The 23,225-nt window shown below is 33.3% G+C and overlaps 5 protein-coding genes across 8 annotated transcripts; 3 read left to right on the top strand and 2 right to left on the bottom strand.

Annotated features, from left to right (window-relative positions):
- Positions 1-8: 8 nt before the first annotated feature.
- On the top strand, positions 9-1,981 carry LOC148177506 (uncharacterized). The gene is made up of 11 exons (XM_088033354.1): positions 9-31; positions 91-148; positions 181-190; positions 386-400; positions 453-629; positions 699-844; positions 939-1,311; positions 1,363-1,460; positions 1,515-1,670; positions 1,721-1,876; positions 1,928-1,981. Exons 1-11 carry the CDS (start codon positions 9-11, stop codon positions 1,979-1,981), a joined length of 1,266 nt encoding a protein of 421 aa, XP_087889480.1.
- Positions 1,982-7,063: 5,082 nt separating this feature from the next.
- LOC148177505 (uncharacterized) lies at positions 7,064-8,603 on the top strand. The gene is made up of 9 exons (XM_088033353.1): positions 7,064-7,074; positions 7,119-7,308; positions 7,354-7,680; positions 7,775-7,862; positions 7,907-8,004; positions 8,059-8,217; positions 8,269-8,421; positions 8,471-8,523; positions 8,570-8,603. Exons 1-9 carry the CDS (start codon positions 7,064-7,066, stop codon positions 8,601-8,603), a joined length of 1,113 nt encoding a protein of 370 aa, XP_087889479.1.
- A 596-nt stretch (positions 8,604-9,199) lies between these two features.
- Positions 9,200-11,365, top strand: LOC148177504 (gustatory receptor for sugar taste 43a-like). Its single transcript, XM_088033352.1, has 10 exons — positions 9,200-9,404; positions 9,464-9,657; positions 9,703-10,132; positions 10,163-10,209; positions 10,267-10,422; positions 10,477-10,632; positions 10,682-10,734; positions 10,943-11,004; positions 11,036-11,093; positions 11,233-11,365. Exons 1-10 carry the CDS (start codon positions 9,200-9,202, stop codon positions 11,363-11,365), a joined length of 1,494 nt encoding a protein of 497 aa, XP_087889478.1.
- A 1,918-nt stretch (positions 11,366-13,283) lies between these two features.
- Positions 13,284-16,108, bottom strand: LOC148177503 (gustatory receptor for sugar taste 43a-like). The gene is made up of 7 exons (XM_088033351.1): positions 15,940-16,108; positions 14,391-14,584; positions 13,958-14,342; positions 13,809-13,906; positions 13,587-13,757; positions 13,381-13,539; positions 13,284-13,334 (listed from the first exon to the last, which is right to left on the bottom strand). The coding sequence occupies exons 1-7, from the start codon at positions 16,103-16,105 to the stop codon at positions 13,284-13,286; spliced, it is 1,224 nt and encodes a 407-aa protein (XP_087889477.1). The 5' UTR covers positions 16,106-16,108.
- An 84-nt stretch (positions 16,109-16,192) lies between these two features.
- Positions 16,193-23,013, bottom strand: LOC148177502 (prestin-like). Of its 4 annotated transcripts, XM_088031910.1 has the most exons (12): positions 22,172-22,187; positions 21,955-22,021; positions 21,780-21,886; positions 21,571-21,731; positions 18,695-18,806; positions 18,208-18,650; positions 18,027-18,160; positions 17,806-17,968; positions 17,580-17,756; positions 17,103-17,530; positions 16,517-16,671; positions 16,193-16,470 (listed from the first exon to the last, which is right to left on the bottom strand). In XM_088031910.1, the coding sequence occupies exons 2-12, from the start codon at positions 22,008-22,010 to the stop codon at positions 16,340-16,342; spliced, it is 2,067 nt and encodes a 688-aa protein (XP_087888036.1). In that variant the 5' UTR covers positions 22,011-22,021; positions 22,172-22,187; the 3' UTR covers positions 16,193-16,339. The 4 variants fall into 4 exon arrangements, with proteins under 4 accessions (XP_087888036.1, XP_087888038.1, XP_087888037.1 ...); XM_088031912.1 differs by lacking the exons at positions 21,955-22,021; positions 22,172-22,187 and adding an exon at positions 22,852-23,013; XM_088031911.1 differs by lacking the exon at positions 21,955-22,021 and having other exon boundaries at positions 22,172-22,527.
- Positions 23,014-23,225: the final 212 nt, after the last annotated feature.

Here is a 23,225-nt window from a genome sequence, read left to right as displayed (position 1 = left end):
CGGTGGATATGGTGACGGACTTTCTCATTTTGTGGCGTCTCGGACAGAAATAATATTATTTTTGTGGAAGATTTGATTTAAAAATAACAGCAACTGTTTTTGTTTCCTCATATTAATAATAACTGTTTACGCCGCCGGAAAGATTTATGTAAACAAATTAATATTTCACGCTTTAATTAGAACAGAGGGGGTGTGTTGATGGGGATGGTTTTCCAGAATTGACCATTAAGTAGTGAATGAAGTGACATTTTTTACCTTCCCTTCGTCATTTTTCATCCCCAAAACTTAACTGGCCTTGTTATTTTAATGACACACGTGTTGTTTTAATTACGAAGTTCTGATCGATTGTCGAAATTATTAATGAATTTAATTATTTCATTTTAAGTGGACGAATATAAAAGTAAAGACATTTTAATCAATAAAATCGAAAAAAAAAACGTCTTCAATGAAAGAAATGGGAAACTCAGTTAATATCAGTTCTGAAATGTTTAAATCGTTCAGTTTTATGTTTTATCTGAGTCGAGTTTTTGGCCTTCTGCCTTTCACGTGGAGGAAAATAGACGCAGAATACGTAATTTCTAAGTCTCGAAGTTATGTGGTTCTGAACTTCGTCACTGTGCTAGTCACTGGTATGTATGAAATTAACTACTTTCTCCCTCTTTTGGGTGAAGTTTTAAATTTTCCCCTTTAAATTTCAGTGAGCATCGCAGTTTACAGTCTGTTTGAAATGCCCAAAACTGACATTTTATACCGAGCACGAATAGGCAACAGTACCGGTCGCTACGTCACTTTTACTGACATTGGAATCATTTTCGTATCTCCATTAGCTTTTACGATCATCTCAGTAATAAAAGTCGACACGTTCATTTAATATATCGACTCCTTAAGACAAGTATCACTTAAAACATTTTGATTTGTTTTTCACTTATTTTTTCTAGTGTGATTTGCGTCTTGGCCAACTTCTTCCAACGTCAAAAAAATATGTATTTGTTACCATCATGAGCATGGGATTTGCAATTTCCATTTTTATCACAGACGTGATGATTTGGACAGACATTATCAAAGGCGATCGAAATAAATACATATTTTTTTGTCATTTTATTCCTTATTATATGTCTTATTCTTTTATCACCGCCATGGATTTGTTGTATTGGCAATGCGTTGATTATATTAAACTCAGATTGGTTTCTTTGAACCAAAAACTGGAACGTTTAATAAAAGATGAGAGTCTCTTTCCCAAGATTAGCAGGAGGAAGATTAACAACGTTGTTAATACTTTGGAGGAAGAAGAGGAAAGAAATATTGATAATAGTAAGAATTAAAATTTTGGTGGATGCGCCGGGACAAATAAAACTTTTTTAGAATTGGTTGAGGATAACATCAACTTTTTGCTAACTTCTTACCAAAAATTAATAGAAGCTACTATTGCTCTAAACAACTACTTTAGTGGCGTAATTTTGGTAGTACTTTAAGTGATACCACTTTTTCTTCGCAAGTAATTAAACAATTTCTAGTTCATTCTTGCAGGCTGTTTTTTCCTTCTACTAGTTACCCCTCATCATTTTTACAAAATTAGGGGCAAGAACGTTCCTTACTTCTTAATTTGGATGATTTTCCACCTCTTCAGATTGATGTTGATAGTAGAACCATGTCATGGTTGTTCAAAAGAAGTACTCTTTTCAATTAATTTTTTAGATGTAACAAAAGTGTTGAGTTTCAGTCCAAAAAAACCACAACTTTGGTTTATATTCTCATTAGTAGAAATTTCGAAAATGTGACAACAGAGTCTTTGGAAGTGTTTTTTGCGTTGTCGGACTGCAGAATTGAGTTTACTGTTTCTGGGTTATTCGGAATCAATCGGAGTTTATTGACGACGGTTTGAAGTTATGCTGTTTGAAGTTTAAAGCTATTTGTTTTTTTTTTTTAGATTGCTGGAACTCTAACGACATATTTGGTGATTTTGTTTCAGTATCGAGATTAGTTTTCGAAACTTTTATTGAAACACCACTGAAAAAGTTGTTTTGGGTTTTATGATGGTACTACATTATTATTAACACAAATTATTGAACTTTAGATTGCTTGTATTAGTCACAATACACATTAAAGTTTTATAATTAGTTAATAGTTTTAGTCTTTAAGATTCATTGTTTCTTACGTTCTCTTTTTTTAGAATTCTTTAATGTTTTGGTTTCTTTGGCCTTAAATATAATAATACATTAAAAAAATATAACAATTTATAATATTTCACGTTACGTCCGAAAAGATTTATGTCAACAGATTAATATTTCATTCTTTAATTTCATAATACTTTTTCAGAACTAACATTGATGATTGATTCCTTACAAATAATGATAACTGATAACAAAATAAGTAAACATAAAGAAATAATTAAAATCGATTTACTCGCAATGAGATCGAATAGCCTAAAAATGCAATTGAATGAGACCTCAGAATATGAATTGACCACTTTCCTAATTTTCCGCAAAATGGGACAAACTGTTACCGTTTCAAGTGAAATGTTTAAATCTTTGGTCTCGTGCCTTTAAAGTGGAAGAAATTGAATACTGGATATTTGATTTCAAAGTCTCGAAATTATATTATTTATGACACTATCGTTTTAATAACTGGTAATGTTGACGATCTAGAAAGTATAAAATTTGCAACTTTTCTATTTTTAGAAAGTGCTGCGATTTTTGGTTTGTACCAACTTAAATTAATTAATTAATTAATTAATTAATTAATTAATTAATCATCCAGTAAACAAAAGACAAAAAAAAGTAACGCAGAAAATTCAGAACTCATCGATTTCATTTATTTTGGGCGTTTATTGTCATCAACATCCAATGAATTGATTATTTTCTGTGCATGACTTTAATTATCTTTTAGAAATGTATCCAATAGAAAATAGTTTCGGACATGGAGCCAATAATTGAAAAGTTACGACCCAGTGGGTTGTTTACCTGTGTTTTTTGTTAGAAAAACCGCTGTGATAAAGACAATGCTTGCGAATGAAATGAATTCTTTTTTTGGTTTTGAACCGATTTCAATAATATCCTCCATTTTATTAAAAGAAAAAGGTCTGGAAATTTGTACTTGGCAACAATTAATAAAATGTCTAAAGTAGTGATCTTTGATACATAAAAAATTTCCAATTTTATGATTGGGTAAACGGGCTTCGACGCACTGTCGAAGTAATAATATTATTATTATTAAGAGATGGGGGAGAAAAATATCATAACATTTTTTTTAACATCTACATAATAAGTGTTGACGTAGCCTGAATGATTTATGTCAACAAATTAATATTTCATGCTTCAATTTGATATTGAGAGTTTTTCAGTCTTAATAATCTTACTAAATAAAGTGACATTTTTAATCCACCGATACATTTTGATGTTAATTTTTAGAACAATAATTAATTGCAAACTTTTACGAAACCAACTTTTCTCTCAGAATGAGACAATCTGTTATCATTTCGAGTAAAATGTTCCAATCATGGTCCCCCATTTTTTACATTGGACGATTTTTCGGACTCGTGCCTTTAAAGTGGAAAGCAGTAGATGAAGGATATGTGATTAGAAAGTCTCGAAATTATACTATTTATAGCTGCATTATCATTTTACTCACTGGTATAGCAGCCGCCAAGATAATGTAGCGCTGACCTGCTCAGATGACTTGACTTTTAAGGGTTTTTACGACGGTGCGGTTGGGGGGCCCATAAATTTCGGTATTTATTTCTACTGGTTTAAGCTGTCAAACATACATTAAATTGTTAGGATCGCATTTGCTAAATTTAAAATTAAGAGGATTCATATCAGATTAATTTTATTTTTTGGACCAATAAAAAAATATGTAAAAATCAACAACAATTTACGAGATAATTTATTAACTAACTAATAATATACAATTTATTAACTAATAAATAGACAAATTAATCAAATTCCATTTCACTGGAATCGTCGTCGTCATTTAAACTAATTATTAATTCTTGGTGATGATTTTTTCTATAATTGTCTTCAATCTTTGTCACATGCGCAAAACTGTTTTTCCAGCTAGAAACGCTGATTTTGTGCACTTCTCGATATATTAAATCAATCGCTTCTTTGCTAAATTTGGGCGCTGTATTATGTCGCCGAATGTGTGCCTTCAACTCCGACCAAATCAGTTCAATAGGATTGAACACTCAATGATATGGAGGCAGCCTTAAAATGGTGTGTCCATGTCTCTTTGCAAGCTTATAAGTATGGTATGATTTGCTACATGTTTTGGTGCGAAGAACTTCGATTAATTCTGACTTGCTGTAATTTTCTTCGAAGTAGACGTCGTGTTCATGTAAAAAATCCCGGATTTCATTTTTTCGGCTAGAATTATTCGGGATTTTTCGTAATTGTAATTGTAGCGAAGTAGGTATATGTGTATTATACAAAAAACGGTATTAGTTATAATAATTCCGACGTCGAGCGCACTTTTTCAGCAATTTTTGTAATATAACATATAACGGAACAAAATAATTAATATAATACTTATAATAACTCAAAACGTAACCAAAAATTATTACTCAAAAGATTCAAAATAACAAGAAGGCGAAAACGCGTTTTCATATTAGAAAATTAATAGTATTTATAAAAACAACACTACAGTTCACCAACCGCTATAGTGCGGTTATGGTTTTGACTTTTTAAATCGTTTACAGTCACCTTACTGCAAACCCCCATAAAGATAATAACGCTCAAGTGGTTGGGTCTGCCTTGAAATGAATCGTAATAAATATTTTTACCCAGCTGGTCAGTCTTAAGCCGAGATTCCACTTGCTTGTTCTACACCAGACCAGACCAGACATCCAAGATTTAAGAGACGTTTTTATAATTCTTCAGCCCCTTTCTGTATTTAAAACATAAGATGAAACATTAAGATGCAATTGCACTTCTGACTACGCAGAAAGGGACTGAAGAATTATAAAAACGTCTCTCAAAATCTTTGATGTCTGGTCTGGTCTGGGCTAGACCAAGCAAGTGGAATCGCGCCTTTACAAATCAAAACAATGAAATTCCTTAAAATAATTATATAAAACTTACAAATAGAATTATAATAATTATCTTTTAACTCGATTGATTGACATGTGAACTTGTGAAATAATCTTAGTATCTGACGTAAACAATAACAAGATAGCCAATTGCTCATAAAAAGGAATAGGAAGAAGTGAAAACAGTTTTAGAAATAAATGTGACATATTAAGAATACAGAAAAAAGGGAAAGGCACACATTTACGAAGCTGAATTTTATTATAAACTATTTCTTTTTAAAAGTGTAAGCACTAAAGTGAACTCTCACCACCACATTTGCCCTTTTACTTTAATTTTAAACCGATTGATAAAAGAAACTGGAAAGTCCCAAAAAATTGATGTCTTGGTGAGTTTATATGCCTGAGATAATCAGATTATACCATCCATTTTCATCCACCGTCCAAGAAAATTTCATCCCTTTATTAGCCCTTTCTCTGCAGTTTATGAGGGTCAAAAATTAAAGGGGCCGAAAAAACATATAATAATGATTTATTCAAAAAGAATCATTTTAAGAATTTTTTCCTGTTTCATATGATTAAGAATAATTGTAATTGTAGCTAAAGATTCAAATAACTGCTCCATGAGAATGATAAACGCTAGCTTTTTTGACGAATTTCATTGTTTCAATTTGTAAGACCGACCAGCTGGGTAGAAATATTTATTACGGTTCATTTCAAGGCAGATAAGACCCAACCACTTATTATTATTTATTATAGGTTATTATGTTAATGGGGGTTTGCGGTAAGGTGGCTGTAAACGATTTAAAAAGTCAAAGCCATAACCGCACTAGAGCGTTTGGTAAACTGTACTCCTAGGCCCGGTATTTCAGTACTTGGTTAAAAACAAGGCTAACAAACCATGGTTAAATGTTTACCAGAAAATTAACCAAGAAGGCGTATTTCAGTGCCAAAACGGTGGGATAAGATATTTCGGTTAACTAACCAACAATTTTCGTATGTTGGTAGTACTTCTTGTGGTGTTAACGGTCAGCGGGCTGTCAACTTAGTTGGAATCAGATTAGATTCTGCTTTATTCTGATGTTTTCACGCACCAAATTGACGAGTGTCATAATTTCTCGTGTCTAGAGATTTTTTGATCAAACGCCACGCTTTGCACTCATTACACTGCGTAACAAGATTTAAAAACTAATAAATGCAATAACAAGTAACCCACATTTTTATAAGACATATCATGTAGCGTTTGAATGTTATGGGCATATCTTTTCAAAAATACTAATTTTTAAATCAAGTAGATTATGACTGAGTAGGTATTAAACTTACTTTTTTGTTTTCAAATTGAAAATTTTTACACTACTCTAATACAATTAATTTAAAATTAGTATAAAAGAAACAAATTTTTGTAAGTGTAAAAATTCGCATCAAAGTTAGCTGCTAAACAAGTTGTAATCTGTACCTGATACAAAAAATTCGGGAAAAAGATATTATTTGGTAATGTTTTAATTTTATTACTATTTATTATTATTTATTATTTTATTTTAATTTAATTACTCCAAACTTCGCAACGAACAGATCAAATACGACTGACATTCAAGTTTAATGTTAGGTACCAAATATTTTTCATGTACGCAGAGTACATTATCCCAAAGGCCCTCATTAAAATTTCGGAATTAATTACAAATCTTGTAATGCCAGATATGCCAGATTACAATTGAATTTGAAGAAATCTCAAAATGCACGCGCAATAAATTTGGGTTAACCCACCCTCGCTACCTTGGTCAACTGACCAAGAAATTTAACCATCGAATGAGTGTAACCCAACACTGAAATACGCTTCAAACGAGTTAACCAAAAATTCTAGGTTTAACCAAGTACTGAAATACCGGGCCTAAATGCGAACCATTAAGCAGTGTTTGAGTGACAACCTAGGCCTCAGAGCCGAAATTTATGACCTCCCAACCGCACCGTCGTAAAAACCATTAAAAGTCAAGTCATTTGAGCAAGTCAGCGCTACATTATCTTGGCGGCTGCGTTATAAAAAAAATGGATCTATGGTATTTTAAGCTAAATTAGGATCTTTTTTTAATATTTCAGTAAGTGCGGCGATTTTTGGCTTGTACCAACTTCCCAAAACTGAAACCTTGTTTTCTATGCGGATAGGAAACACTACTGGTCGTTACGTCACATATATTGACATTGTTCTTATTTTAACATCAGTAGTAGTTTTTGGCGTTACCACAACAATAAAACTTGACACCTTTATGAAGTACCTTAGCTGTTTAAGAGAAGTACTATTTTATTAATGTAGTTTATTTTATAAGGTTTTCTTTCAGTGTGATAGTTTCTTCAAAAATTTGCCCAAAACTTCGAGAAAGTACCTATTTCTTGTTATTTTCACAACTGGCTTTACAATTTCGCTCTTAATTAATGATCTATTAGGATGGATCGACAGAACTAGCAAAAAAGATCGCTTTGTGGTGTTTTGTCACTTTGTTCCTTATCACTTGTGTTATTTATTTATTGTGGTTTTGGATTTGATTTTTTGGCAGAGTGTAAACTCTGTGAGTGTTCGACTGAGTTGCTTGAACCAAATATTGGAAGATGATCGAGTTTTGTGCAGAAGAGTTAAGAAAAGGAAGATTGATCTTGTTGACATAGTCGTACAAAATAACCTGAGAAATAAAGGGAAAGGTATAATTTTTTGCACTCTGTCTCAAATTCTTTCAATTTTTCCGTATCTTTCCTATTATTTAGATTCTTCCAACGACAATAAAATTTTTTCACAAAAAATTTAAAGAATTTTGCGAGAGAATCGAAAATCTGAGAAATCTGAAAAAATCAAGCAATAATTTGTAAAATTAATGATCACTTTTTCCTGATTTTTAGCAATGACTGAAGATAAACTCCGCAAGTTTTTCATTTCATACCTAAATCTAACAGAAGCTGCGGGAGCCATAAATGATTACTTTGGCTTAGATGTTCTAGTAAGTTATTTTTTATTTAACAAAAAATCATAAATTAAACATACTAATTTTTAGATGATACTTTTGGGTTGTTTTTTCCTTTTATTGGTAACACCACATCATCACTATATGGTAGTGAAGGAAGGGAACACTTTTATGTTTTTTGTCTGGATGATCTTCCACCTTCTTCGATTATTGTTGATAGTTGAGCCATGTCATGACTGTTTAAACAAAGTAAACTCTTGAGTAATTTTTTACGATTATAATGAGAACTCTGAGTTTCAGTCCAAAAAGACAATAGCTTTAGTTTGCAGTTTCCTTAGTACTAATTTGGAAAATTCAACCAAAGAGACTTTGGAGTTCTTTGTGTTATCGAACTGCAGAATTGAATTCTCTGTTTTTGGGTTAATGAGAATTAATCGCAGTTTATTGGCACAGGTTTGAAGATGTGTCGTTTAAAGAGTTAGAAGTAAATCGGATTTTTTAGATTGCTGGAACTCTGACGACATATTTGGCGATTTTGTTTCAGTATCGAGATTAGTTTGTAAAATAATGGCAAATTGAGAAAATTAGTAAAACGGTTTAGCTATGCTTGGACCACATTTGGTAGAAATTCGTAGTATACTGTAAAACACGAATTTTTGAATTCTAGATTGTACCAATCATCATATTAACAATTAGTAATATTAATTCAATTTTAAAAACTATAATACAATAATTAATGATAACAATTTTGCAATATAGTGGAATTAATACACGACTGAAAGATAGTAACTTTTTCAAATTTCACAGCTGTAGCACCAAAATTACGAAAATTACGAGGTTTAATCTTGGATATCCGAAATTTTAGCTTCGCCTTGATAATGAAAATGTCTAAAATTTGTGCCTGTTGCTCTACAATCCTGTAATTTGGTAGAGTCAAATATAGTAACACCTCCAAATTTCATAGCTGTAGCACAAAAATTACTATTTTTAGTGACGGATATCGGAAATTTTTGTTTTGGCTTAAATACGATATGTTCTAAATTTTGTGTCTTATCTAAGTATTAACTTTAATAATAACTGTTGACGGTTCCAAAAAGATTTATGTCAACAGATTAATATTTCATGCTTTAATTTGATGGTATGATATTTGGGACTAATCATTAGTCAATAAAGTGCTCTTTTTACCTGACTGAACTTCATTTGGAAGTTGATTTGTAGAAAAATAATTGCAATGTCTTACGAAAAAAACTTTTCTTACACAATGAAACAATCTGTTACGATTTCAACCGAAATGTTCCAATCGTGGTCCCCCATATTTTACATTGGACGAGTTTTCGGGCTCATGCCTTTGAACTGGAAAAAATGTAATGCAGAATATGTAATAACAAAGTCTCGAAATTATATTATTTACAGCTGCGTTATCATTTTAATAACTGGTATGTGGCTACTATGTACTTTTAAATTTAAATTAGTACATTTTCTTTCGTTATTTCAGTAACTTCGGCGATTTTCGGCTTGTACCAACTTTCCAAAACTGAAGTGTTGTACTCTATGCGGATAGGAAACAGCACTGGTCGTTACGTCTCATTTACCGACATTGGACTTGTTGTAACATCGCCAGTAGTTTTTGCCGTTGTCACAACACTCAAATTTGATACTTTCATGAAGTGTCTTGACTGTTTAAGCCAAGTACTCTTTTATTTAAGTAGTTTCTTTTATAATGTTTACTTTCAGTGTGATGTTCATCTCAAACATTTGCTCAAAACATCGCGAAAATATCTATTTCTCGTTATTTTTACAACCGGTTTTACATCAACGATATTGATCATTGATTTACTGGAGTGGATTCGTAGGACTGATATAAAAGAACATTTTGGGGTGTTTTGTCACTTTGTTCCTTATCATTTGTCTTATTTATTTATTATGGTTTTGGATTTAATTTTTTGGCAGAGTGTAAACTCTGTGAGTGTTCGATTGAATTGGTTGAACGAAATTTTGGAAAATAACGTTGTTTCATTTAGAAGTGTTGACAGAAATAGGATCGATCTTGTTGGCATGTTAATAGAAAATAATGGGGAAGACAGAGTAAATGGTAACATTTTTAGTTCTTTGGCATCCATAATCTATCAGAATAATTTTTTAGCAATAACTGAAGATAAGATCCGTAAGTTTTTCATTTCATACGTAAATTTAGCAGAAGCGGCAGGAGCCATAAATGACTACTTTGGCTTGGACGTTCTAGTAACTTATTTTTGATCTAATATTACAACTTAAATTATTAAACGGACTAATTTTTAGATGATACTTTTGGGTTGCTTTTTCCTTTTATTAGTAACACCTCATCATCACTACATAGTTAAGGACGACAACTCTATTATGTTTTTTCTGTGGATGAGCTTTCATCTTCTTCGATTATTGTTAATAGTTGAGCCATGTCATGGCTGTTCAAACGAAGTACGCTTTTCAATATTTTTTTACGATTATAATAATAACAATTTTGAGTTTTAGTCCAAAAAGACAATAGCTTTAGTTTGCAGTTTTCTCAGTATTAATTTTGAAAATTCAACCAAGGAGACTTTGGAGTTGTTCTTTGTGTTATCGAACTGCAGAATTGAATTCTTTGTTTCTGGGTTAATGAGAATCAATCGGAGATTATTGACGAAGGTTTGAAGTTGTGTTGTTTAAAGATTTGGGAGTTAACTCGATTTTTTAGATTGCAGGGACTCTGACGACGTATTTGGCAATTTTATTTCAGTATCGAGATTAGTTTTGACAGGAATCACAAACTGTGAAACTCATTTTGCAACAGCACTGAGAAAATATGTTCGATTTTTATTGCTTGGACCACATTTACCTAATAGAAATAAAATATGTACTATTAAACACGAATTATTGAATTCAATTTTCCTACAATTTTGCAATTTACTAGAGTTAATACACAATGCAAAAATAGTAACTTCCTAAAATTAAATAGCTGCAGCACCAAAATTACGAAAATTATGATGTATAATCTTGGATATCCGGAATTTTTTATTCGTCTTGAAAATGAAAATTTTTTAAATTTGAGTCCTTTGCTCTATAATTTTGCGATTTGGTCGAGTTAATACTCGAGTCAAAGATAGCAGGTTCCATAAATTTTGTAGGTGTAGCACCAATATTACAAAAATTACGATTTTTAGTTTTGGATATCTGAAATTTTTATTTCGTCTTGAAAATAAAAATTTCTAAAATTTGTGTCTTTTGCTCTACAGTTTTGCAATTTAGTGGAGTTAATACACGACTAAAAGATAGTAATTTCCGAAAATTTCAAAGCGGTAGGACCGAAATTACGAAAATTATGATTTATAATCTTGGATATCCGAAATATTTGCTTCGTCTAGACAATACAAATTTCTAAAATTTGAGTCTTCCACTCTACAATTTTGCAATTTGGTAACGTTAATACACAAGTCAAAGATAATAACATTAATAACTTCCCCAAATTTCGTAGCTGCAGCATCAAAATTACGAAAATAACGAATTTTAGTCTTGGTTATCCAAAATTTTTTCTTTGTCTTGAAAATAGAAATTTTTGAAATTTATATCTTTTGCTCTACAATTTAGCAATTTGGTGGCATTAAAACACGACTCAAAATAAGTAACTTCCCAAAATTTTATAGCTGTACCACCAAAATTACGAAAATTACGATTTTTAATCTTGAATATCCGGAATTTTTGCTTCGTGTTGAAAATGAAAATTTCTAAAATTTGTGTCATCCGGTCTACACTTTTGCAATTTAGTAGAAATAATACACGACTCAAAAAATAGTAATTTGCAAGAATTTCATAGTTGTAACACTAAAATTACAAAAATACGATTTTTAATCTTGGATATCCGAAATGTTTTCTTCGTCTTGAAAATTTCTAAAATTTGTGTCTTCCGCTCTGCAATCCTGCCATTTGGTAGAGTTAATATACGACTCAAAAACAGTAACTTCTCAAAATTTCATAGCTGTAGCACAAAATTTACGAAAATTACGATTTTTAATCTTGGATATCTGAAATTTTCGGTTCGCTTTGAAAATTTCTAAAATTAGTGTCTTCCGCTCTATAATTTTGAAATTTGCTAGCATTAATACACAATTCAAAGATAATAACTTCCCCAAATTTCGTAGCTGTAACACAAAATTACGAAAATAACGAATTTTAGTCTTGGATATCCAAAATTTTTTCTTCATCTTGAAAATAGAAATTTCTAAAATTTGTATCTTTTGCTCTACAATTTTGCAATTTGGTGGCAATAAAACACAACAAGTAAGTAACTTCTCAAAATATCATAACTGTAGCACCAAAATTACGAAAATTACGGTTTTTAATCTTGGATATCTGAAATATTCGCTTCGTCTTGAAAATTCCCAAAATTTGTGTCTTCCGCTCTACAATCCTGAAATTTAGTAGAGTTAATACACCACTTAAAAATTGTAACTTCTCAAAATTTTGTAGTTTGTTTAGCACCAAAACTACGTAAATTACGATTTTTAATCTTGCATATCCAGTATTTTTGCTTCGCCTTGAAAATTCAAATTACTAAAATGTGCCTTTTGCTCTACAATCCTGTAATTTAGTAGAGTTATAGACGACTCAAAAACAGTAACTTCCCCAAATTTCACAGGTATAGCACCAAAATTACGAAAATAAGGATTTTTTATCTTGAATATCTGAAATTTTTGACATCGGATTGTCTTGAAAATAAAATTTTCTAAAATTTGTGTCTTTTGTTTTCTAAATTTGCAATTTGGTGGAGTTAATCCCAGCCAAAAAATAGTAACTTCCCAAAATTTCATTTAAAAACAAACATTTCTAAAACTGTTTGGTTTTTTATGTTCATTTCTGGCAATTTCTTTAATCAGCTTTGAATTGTAACCAATAGAAAACGGTTTTGAACACCAAGCCAATAAATGATAAGTTACGATGCAGTGGGTTGTTTGCCTGCGTTTTTTGTTATAAAAACTGCTGTGATAAAGACAATGCGAGCCAATAGAATGATTTTTTTTTTAGGTTTAATCCGATTTCAGTAAAATTCTCCATTTTGTTGTGAAAAAGAGGTGGGATTTTAAAAGAATAAATTCTTTGGTTTAAGACTGATTTATTCAGAATTTTTAGATAAATTCTGATTTCTTTATCTTGTTTGAATTCTCTTCTCAATTTTTCTAAGCATGCATATTTTTATGTGTTAATTTCATTTGAACATTGATTTTTTTGATTGTAAAATAGGAAATAAAACAACATTTCAGTGTAATTCTATTTATTCAACTACAATAACACAGCACACGCCACTACTGGAATTGAAATAAAATCACCAAATACGTCGTAACAGCTCCAGCAATCTACAACACGAAATTACTTTAAATTGAAACCAAACAAAGCTCAAACCGTTGTCAACAATCCCCGATTAATCTTCGTCAAACCAAAGGCTGTAAATTGGATTCTGCATTCGGACAAATAAGACAGAAAAAACTCCAATGATTTCTTTACAACTTTCTCAAGCTCCGTGCAAAGTAGTTTACAAACTAAAGACGTTGTTTTGTTAGCCTTAAAACAAGCCTTTTATTGCCAATATGATGACACGATAAACTTACTTCAGTTAAACAACCATGACATGGTTCCACAATTAAAAGTAAACGTAGAATATGACCAATCATCCAGATCGATTGGGAGACGATAAACATGCTATTACCGGTGTTAAAAATAAGAGCGTAAAGACTGTACGGAGTGACCAATAAATGCATCAAACAGCCGAGGATTACGATCTGAAATGGGGATTTTATTAATTCAAAGTTGGCAACAAGAGAGAGGATTACTAGAATGACTAGACCCAAGTAGTCGTTGACGGCGTTTGTCGCGTCTATTAGCTTTTGGTACGAAGTAATTAGATTGCGGACTTCTTCAGGGCTGATCGCTAAAAAGCGACAGACAAGCGTACCAACTCACTTGTAAATTTCGAGCTTACCCGGTTTGTTTTTCCTATCGTTTTTCGACTTCTCTTCCTTTAAAGTATCAACAAGATTGTTGATTCTCTTTCTATCAGTCGGCGCAGACAAACTATCCTCTTTCACCACAGCGTCTTCTAGTTTCTGGTTCAAACAAATCAACCGAACTTTGATGGAGTAAACGCTCTGCCAGTAGAGCAACTCCACCACCATGGTGAAGAGGTAACAAACATAATATGGAAGAAAATAACCAAAAAGGGTGTAAATATTCTCATCGCGACTTGAAATAGTGATCCACATCACCATATCAAAGACTACGATGGTTGCGGTGAAGCCCATGGTGACTACAGTCACAAAAAGGTACTTCTTTGACCTTGTTGGTACTTTTTTCAGAAGAGAATCGCACTGAAATAGTACCAGAGTAAGAAAAGGAAGTTAAGTTTGGTAACGGACTTGTCTCAAGCAGTCAAAATATTTGATGTATTTATCAATTTTCACCACAGTGATGATGGTGGAGACTAATGGTGGAATTAAAACCACGCTAATATCACACAGTGCGACGTAACGGCCCGTGTTGTTACCCACACGAATGGAGTAGACCAAATCGAGTTTGTAGAGCTGCGACAAACCGTAGAGGCTGGCGCTCACTGCAAGATCAGAGGGAACTCAAAACGCGCAGAATTTCTCGAGGAGCTCACTAGTTTTAGTTGGCATGCCTGGCTGTACAGTTACAGGGGATACGACCAGTTCATTCCCAACAGTTTGCCCCCGTCAATTAGTCCTGTGTGATCTTTAATAATAATTGAAGAATGTGATTTATATAATTTTACTTAAAATTGATATCTACAACACAAGGTAGCTATACAGGTGTCCCAGAACTCGCGCCCCATAGAGCAAGAGAGGGTGCCGACAGCAATACAGATGGTAAATTTCAAAACAAAAATTGACTAAGATTAATAGTATTCAAGAACTGATAAAAAGTTAATAACCAATCCCGAAAGCTTATTCGAGAAGTGGAGTAAAAGGCCATTCCAATTTCCTAGGCAACGAGGGTCTAATATTCATCTGACCAATGGATGATAGTATGTGTCCATAGTTACCAATTTTCAAATTCTGTTCAGCTTCAGGATTGGCTACAGTTTTTTTGTCTTATCTCGGTTATTTTTTGAGTTAAAAAGTTATAGTTTCGAAATTTTGGTTCAGAATTGTTGCCTCCATAAGCCCTTTTTCTCTGGGGCGCGAGTTCTGGGACACCCTGTATACTAAGAAATTTCATTTTATTACAATTAAAAAATCAAATATACCTAATGAAATTGTCACTGGTTAATTAAAACATTTATAAAGAAGACATACAAAAAATTGCAATATTAGCATGCGATAAAAACGCATTACAAATTAATAACAGTCTGACAAAGAATTATAATAATTATTATCGTTTGAAAAAAATTCTAAATCATTTTCAATGATCGAAAAAAATGTCTTTTTAAGAACAAACATTGCAAATAAATTTTCAATTTTTAACTTCGTGTACCGCCAAAGTAAAAAATTACATAAAAGTAGTAAATTCGTAATATATTAAGTTTTTAATGATCAGAGGCAGAGAATGTTTAACAAATAACTTTGAATGAGCGCATTAGCTTCCTGCAATTTGGTTAATAAAATACATACTGGTTGTTTAAACTCTCACGATGAGAAAAAATAAATTATTATTATTAACGACAATTTTAGAGGTGGTTACAATTGTTGTCACACCCTATACAGATAACAAATTATGAAAAATTACATTTTTATTGTAAGTGACCACAAATACATGTAGTTGATGCTCTTATTATTATTGCAACGCATGTAAACAAAGATTTCAGGGACAAATTTGTAAGGGGACGAATTGACTGGGGACCAATTGCCGGGGACGAACTGTCCGCAAATCCACTTACAGAGAACTGATGTTCGCATCCACAGCTAAACAACACACAATAAAGGAAAATAATTGAAACTCTCTTACCAAAAAAGGTCACTGTGATATAACTGTACGCAATATACGCAACCGATTTGGTTACGGCGTAATTATAGTCCCCTTTTTTCCATTTCAGCGGCTGTAGGCAAAAAACCCGGTTCAGGTACAGCACGGGTGCCAACAGCTCAAACATTTCGTACGAAATCATAACCATCCCGCCTGTTATTTTCTAATACAACACAAAACCTAGTCAAATATTTTCTGAGGAAATAAACAATTATACTAAGTAAAACCACGTGAATATTTGACGAAGTTACGGATCGAGATTAAATCCTCTTCTTCTCTTTATTGATAATGAATAAATAACAGTTGGTAACAATGTGAAAGCCTCCGTCTATAAGTACTAAAAAATTCATAACAAACGTAACATCTTTATAATACTCAATGCTTAAATCGATTTAAACGCCGAAATGTGACTTTGACCAAACAAAACAGCATCGTGGATTGTCGGGAAAATCATAAACTTGCTTTCGATGTGTTCGTATCGATCACAGGTGACAAATTTCTCGTACACAGGTTCTGAAATTATAATTACAATTGCGCGTACAGAGTGATCGTAAAGTACCTGAACAGTTGGCGAAGAATAGAGCTACGTCGAGTTGAGCGAAATCTTTCTTGAGGAGGCGCAGAGCGTCGACTGCTGAAGGATCCACGAAGGTGACGGCGCCGAAATCCACGATTATGCAGCGTGTTAAGAGGGTGAAGTCTTCACTGGGCGACCTGTATGTACACGTGATTAGATTTAATCGATTAGATAAAAACATATTATTCTATGAATAATAGACTTTTGATTTGGACGTAAACAAATTTTTCACGTTTAATTGGGAGTAACAGATTGACATCTATTCATTTATTTTTATTTTTATTATTATTTACAGGAGGGATACCACTGTGTTTTTTATTATTGTTAGCCAACAACGTAATTTTTACCACCCCAAAGTGATTAATTGAATTATTTATCAAGTGGGCACCTCCCGGACGTTTGTCCGAACTTGACATAAAAACGTCAGATAATTAACAGAAGTCGCTAAACGACAGATATCAAGACATACGTTCGTAATAACAACCAACTAACGCGTTTTAAGCCAGCATAGCCTGCTTTGATCACGTTTTATTCTGCTCACCCGATATATCAAATTATTACGACTTACGGAGTGTGTCCTTCCTCTATCGCGGTCTTCTTCCTCAACACGCTCGCCGGATCAAATCCAACCTTCCTCGTCAACGACTCTTTGAAACTCGCGTTCGTGGCGAAACTCAGCCCTCCCGAGTACCGGAAGATTTTAATCCCCGGAATCTCCTGAACTTTCTTGTAACGTTTGAGATCAACATAGAGATCAGTTTCTGGTATCACACCCAGAAGACAAGAATATGGTGTATAGCCTTGAATAAAGACACTTAACAACGAGACGGCGACACCAGCAGCCAATCCATAACCAATCTGTATAAACAAGGTGGTACAGAAAGTGACCAACCACACCAAAGCGTCCCATTTGCTCAACTTGTAGTACTTCACGATTGATGTGCATTGGAGGAGCATTCCTTTAAGAGCTACCACAATGATACTGGCTAAAACGCACTAAAAAGTATCAAATAAGTATGGGAGTGGAAATAAAAGAAGGAAGTACCCTCGGTAAGGTCTCAAAAAATGGTCCGATCCACAGTAGTACCACCACAAGAATACTACAAGAGACTAAGGAGGCTACTTGCGTCTTTCCGCCGACTGTCTGTTGGATCATGGAACGTGAGAGAGACGCCGTAACGGGCATACAAGCAAAGAACGAACCAACAGTGTTGCTCAGACCCTGGAAAAACGATTAGAATTGATACCAAACACCGGAGAGTGGTACTAACCAACGCGAGGAGCTCCTGATTCGAGTTAACTTCATACATCAACTTCCTGGCAAAAATCAAAGCCATGGACATGGTCACGGTGTACGACACCATTGTGATGACGAAACTGTCCACGAAAATTTCGGGAATTAGTGAAAACACCGGTGGGGTGACCGCCGGAAACCTGTAATATATAAATAATTAAAAATCCTCCGGGCGGAGAAATTGCCGAGCGTACTCACCCAGTGGGTATTCGTCCGACCACGGAAATATTATATTCTGCATGTAAATTAAAAAAATAGCTAGTCATAGTACCTAATACCACAGCCACGAGTTCAATCGGAAACGGTATCTTAGTTTTCTTCGCTAAAAATGGCTACAAAACTGCACTGTCAGTAAAAATCGCGGATTTCGATCTCTTACCTTAAATAGTTCGTTGTTTAAAACTAAAATAATGATCGAGCCAGCCGAAACAGCACACGCATACTTATTAGCTTCAGGCAACGCATTAATTGCGTCATAAAAAGTATAAATAAAACTAAAATTTCCTCTTCTTTTTCTTATAGGAAGTCCGAAGAGATCCTTGATCTGAGACGACACCACATGACAAGCGGAAGCACAGGTAAATCCATTCACTAATGTTTCCGAAAGGAGGGTTGATACAATACCTAATCGTAAAGCGTACATTGCTAGTTGTATCATTGCTACTGTAAACGTCACAGTTGTAGCAACTTGGACGTTGGAGTAGTGCGGTCCGTCAGGATGTGCAGATCGCATCCGAACTTCTGTACCATTTTGAAGGATTTCGGAGGTACTGGTTTGGGTTACTACAGTTCCTGTCATAAGACATACGATGGCGAAAGTACCTGAGGAAATTGTTAGTATAAAGGGGCTGAAGGTGGAGACTTACCAATCGAAACGTGGCGGGATGTGCCGAAGATGAAGTAGACTAGGACCGGGAAGAAGGCCATGTACATGCCCACGACGGGGGGGACGTGGCCAAGGAGGCCGTACGCCATTCCCTAGAGAGAAAAAAATTGGTAGTCCTGCCATGCGTGTTTTTTTAATGTTTGCATTTCATAATCAGGATTGCCAACATTGCAATAACATCACCAGGTCTATGAACTGAATACATCGTATCTTTGTGTTTTTTCGTCCCCAAATCGCAATGGAATTTAAATAATGTTGCGAGTATTGTGTAATCAAAATAGGATTACGAGAGCTAAAACTGTGGGATTATCTTATTGTTTTGTGATTGCACGTAGTCTGATAAAGTGCTAATTACCAGACGCGAAAATAACAATTGATTTCATCGAGTAAACCATAAAAGAATTAAAGAAGTAATTGAGAGAATTAGAACTTCGAGGCAAGTTAAGCCCATAAAAAAAGTCTTTTTCGGACTCAATACCAAAAAGTTGCCATGACAACTAATAAAGCGTGATGGTTCAATATAATAACTAAACAATTTCATTTAATCTAATAAGTACATAAATATGAATAATTTATTAAGTTTGTAAATATATATAATTCGTTGTAAGTAACACAATTTAATTCGCGTTTTCGGTAATTTTTTTAGGACTCGATTAGTCCGAAAAACTGCATTTTAGGTACTTGTAGCACAAATAGCTGTTACGTGCCACTTGAACAAACAATTTTGACATCAATTCGAGTCGTTCATAAAATTAAATTCTATAAAAATAAGGTGATCACACTATATAACAATTATTATTTACTTAAATAAACAACATTGTTAATTTCTTATCTACCGACTAAAAGGAGGAATAATGATAGCTCTTACTAAAGTATAGTAACATATTACTATCATTGTGTTCCTGAGCAATCTCATACGACAGATAAAAATTTATTCAGCTTTTATCAGTGGAAATTTTAGGTGATGACGTTTATCAGTTATTATCATTATCACTTAATTAAATCGAACGCTATATTACGGATGAGTATGAGATTGATTTGCTGAAATCCCACGAGTACAAAATTGTAGTTTTCGGCAATTTAGTGTTTTTTTTTTGTGCTGACTAGTACCTTTAATGATTTTATTTATTTATTTATTTTTAGAATTATTATTCAACAATTATTTATAGGACAAGCGAGGAAAATATTTTTCAAGACGAGACATTTTTTTCTTTTTCTTTGCAAACTTATTTTTGTTCGGCGTAAACAAAGCATTGTGCATTGTTTGTTTATTTAAATTACACAACTAAGTCATTGTTTTCATTGTCCATGAAACTGCCGCTACTTTATGGACGCCCATAGACCAAATTGTATATATAATCAATTTGTCATTTATAACCTAATTATATTATATTTAACAACACCGACAATAGTTTCCATTCTAAATGAGTTCAATTCAATTGAATTTTTCTGGAAGACCCAATATAAACAATAAAATGTTCAGACTGAGTATTTACATTGACCTTGTCAGCTACTTTCACAGCGTATGAATCTAATTATTATTAATATAAAATATAATAAAGAAATATGAATAGCAAATTCCTTATCATCAGTGCGACGTCTTCAGGGTTCCAATACGAAGTCAACAAAAAACTGTCAAAGTACACGTGCTGTATCCTGCATCATTTCGCATTCAGATAAATAATGTTAGATAAATATTATTCTGTTTCCACATTTTGCATTTTCACTATCTTTGAAAATTTGATGACGTAAATGTCAACTTGTGACATTTCATCAGAAGTTCATATTGAAATAACTAAAATTATATAAGAAAAATCGTAAATATTGATACTTTTTCACATGAACAATAGCCATATAATCATGTTATTTAACTTATTGCAATTTAATGATAAACATGGAAACCTTGAGCGTGCTTACGTAAAATTTCACACAAGTTTTCGATCATTGTCTAAACTGCAATGTGGTAGAAAGTTATTTTTATTACCGTCCGATGATAAAAACAACATAAAAATGCAAATTTTTAAACAAGGCGATAAAGATGTCTTTTACCACAAAATTCATTCAATGGTAGATAAAGTGACATTTATTGTATTTTATCTACCTAACGGGTGAGCAAAAGGTTTCGAGATAAAAGCAGGCCATGCCCCAATCCTGAAAATTTGTCAAATGGATCTATCAACGACGTGCAAAACAAAATCCGAGTGTATTTTAGTACAAATATTTTTTGATCACCCGATCTATTTAAATGTGGTTTGATACAGTGCTACCAACAAAATATCTGAGTTTTAATACGTAACTAAATGACATGGCGTGCATTTAATTTCCAAGGACCACTTGACTATTTTTTCAGCCTTCGTCATGGTTACCAATAAAAAACATTTTATCGTAATTATCCCTATTGGTGCATTCCACACGTTTATCTTAATAAGAGTGAAAGCAATTACTAATTACTAATTACATTCCAAACAACAGCAAATTATCCGTCAATATTTATCTATCTCTCCAGAAGCAAATGCCGTCTCTATAACGTATGAATTATTAAACCCTTTGTTCAACCAGTTCATTGCTCGTTCTACTTTAATTTGAAAAATCGGGGACACTCCAAAGAAAACATTCCCAGACATCAACAAATTCGTTATCAAAAAATGAGAAAAAAATTATTGCATCACTTATTAAATTCGCGGTTTATTAATTTATTGTATTAAAAGCTCAGAATTATTAAAAAAAAACAGAACGTGGTATCATTTATCTTTGGAATAATAAAGATAGCGAGATAAATAACCACAGCTGATAATTTTATTTATGAGAATTATGTTGCGTTTTATATTATTTCCTGGTTTAAGTAGATAAACTTACTTGGGGAATATGCATAATTGCCACTGTAATCCCGCTGACGACGTCCCCGAATAAGTTTTTCCCACAATTGTATTTCGGGAGCCATTTCACGACCGGTAATGTATTTTTTATACACTTGTCGCAGCGAAACTGTCGAGCCTTTTTCTTACACTTCTCTTTAACTAAAATCACATTAGTTAAAACCGTCTAACTAATAACAAGAAACTTACAAGTTACGTGAGGTTTTTCATACTCGGAATCTTTGTGGAGATCCTCCAACTGGTAAACAGGTCTTCGCACACTCAATCCGGAGTCCATGTGCCCATTTTCCACCAAACTGCAATCAAAAGAGAACACTCTGTATATTTGATAATGAAACACCGTGTAAATATAACAGGGCCGTACCTGCCATAACGACCAAAATTTTTTCGTACGATCAATGGTCTTCTCTCATCGCCCATATCAACGCCAACTAGTCTCGACAAACAAATATGTACTTAACTTAAAAAGACGATAAGAGACATGTGATTGATAACTTCTTGCATTTTGCTCTGGTTTTGATATGGATAAGGTTTATTGTATATCGCGAGAGATGGCGTTGGGAAAACTACCCTTAACTCACCTGGTGGTAATTTCTTTCTTGTTTTTAGTGTCGTGTTTCATTGCTTATGTCGACCACTCATACCGACGATTCCGCGATCACTGACCGATATTTCGATTGAAGCAGTAAAGCTACTTCAAAAAAAGATTAACAAGACAATGAAATGATTAGAAGAGCGAAAGATTTTTATTAAGGAGAGATAAATCCCCCACCGTACAAACTCATTAAACGTTTAATTGGTGCAATACTTGAGTAATTTGTTTGCTCTCTGTCTAATAATTCAGCCTGACAAAGCATGAACGATAAGAATTATCATATTTTTAAATTAAAATTTAAGGTGGAGCACAAAACGAGGGTAATTGCTTTTACGAAACTGACTTTAGTCGTGGAAACAACTGACTGCTAATGTTCGTCCGTTGAAGGTCAACCTTTCCACACTTTTTGTAAATTATCACCTGTGATCATCTTCAAATTCTAGTTATTGAAATCAAGACGGCGTGAAAACCAGTGCGTCATTCGCTCCTCCTACTGTTACGTAACACCAAGGGCTTGCAAAAATCGGGCCCGGCCCTGACCATCAAAGTTTGACATTACATTATGTCATTGTTATCACACAATAAAAAGCGATTATCACGCTCGAACGCACAAACTGATTGATCAAAGCATGCAAAATCATTTTTTTGATAAGATTAATTGCTTACCTTGAGCTAGGTCAAACGCTTTTTCTTCGTTTGTAGGTTAGGAGTGATTGATACTAATCGAAGGTCGGATGACAGGTTCTAAACGTCACACACGAGAAGCCCCTCACAAATAAAAAACGCACTGATTTTGCGACTATTAATAATTTCGCAACTGAACTTGCGTAATGATTGCGAGCAAATACAATCTCATTGATTGGTATTGACATGATTCCGAAACGTATTGGCGGTGATGACGAGGGGAATATTTCAACACACCTTGAAACGTTTTTGTTGGAAAAAATCGCTTTTGAATTAAAAATAAACAAAGATGTAACCTCACTTTTTCATGCTTGCTTGATGCGCATGACGGTCGGTAATGCAGATCACTTCTCGGT

Source organism: Gnatocerus cornutus, chromosome 3 (assembly GCF_029298725.1).
Source record: "Gnatocerus cornutus isolate USDA-ARS CGAHR chromosome 3, icGnaCorn1.1, whole genome shotgun sequence".
Lineage (NCBI taxonomy): Eukaryota > Metazoa > Arthropoda > Insecta > Coleoptera > Tenebrionidae > Gnatocerus > Gnatocerus cornutus.
This window is presented reverse-complemented; position numbering and strand designations above follow the sequence as displayed.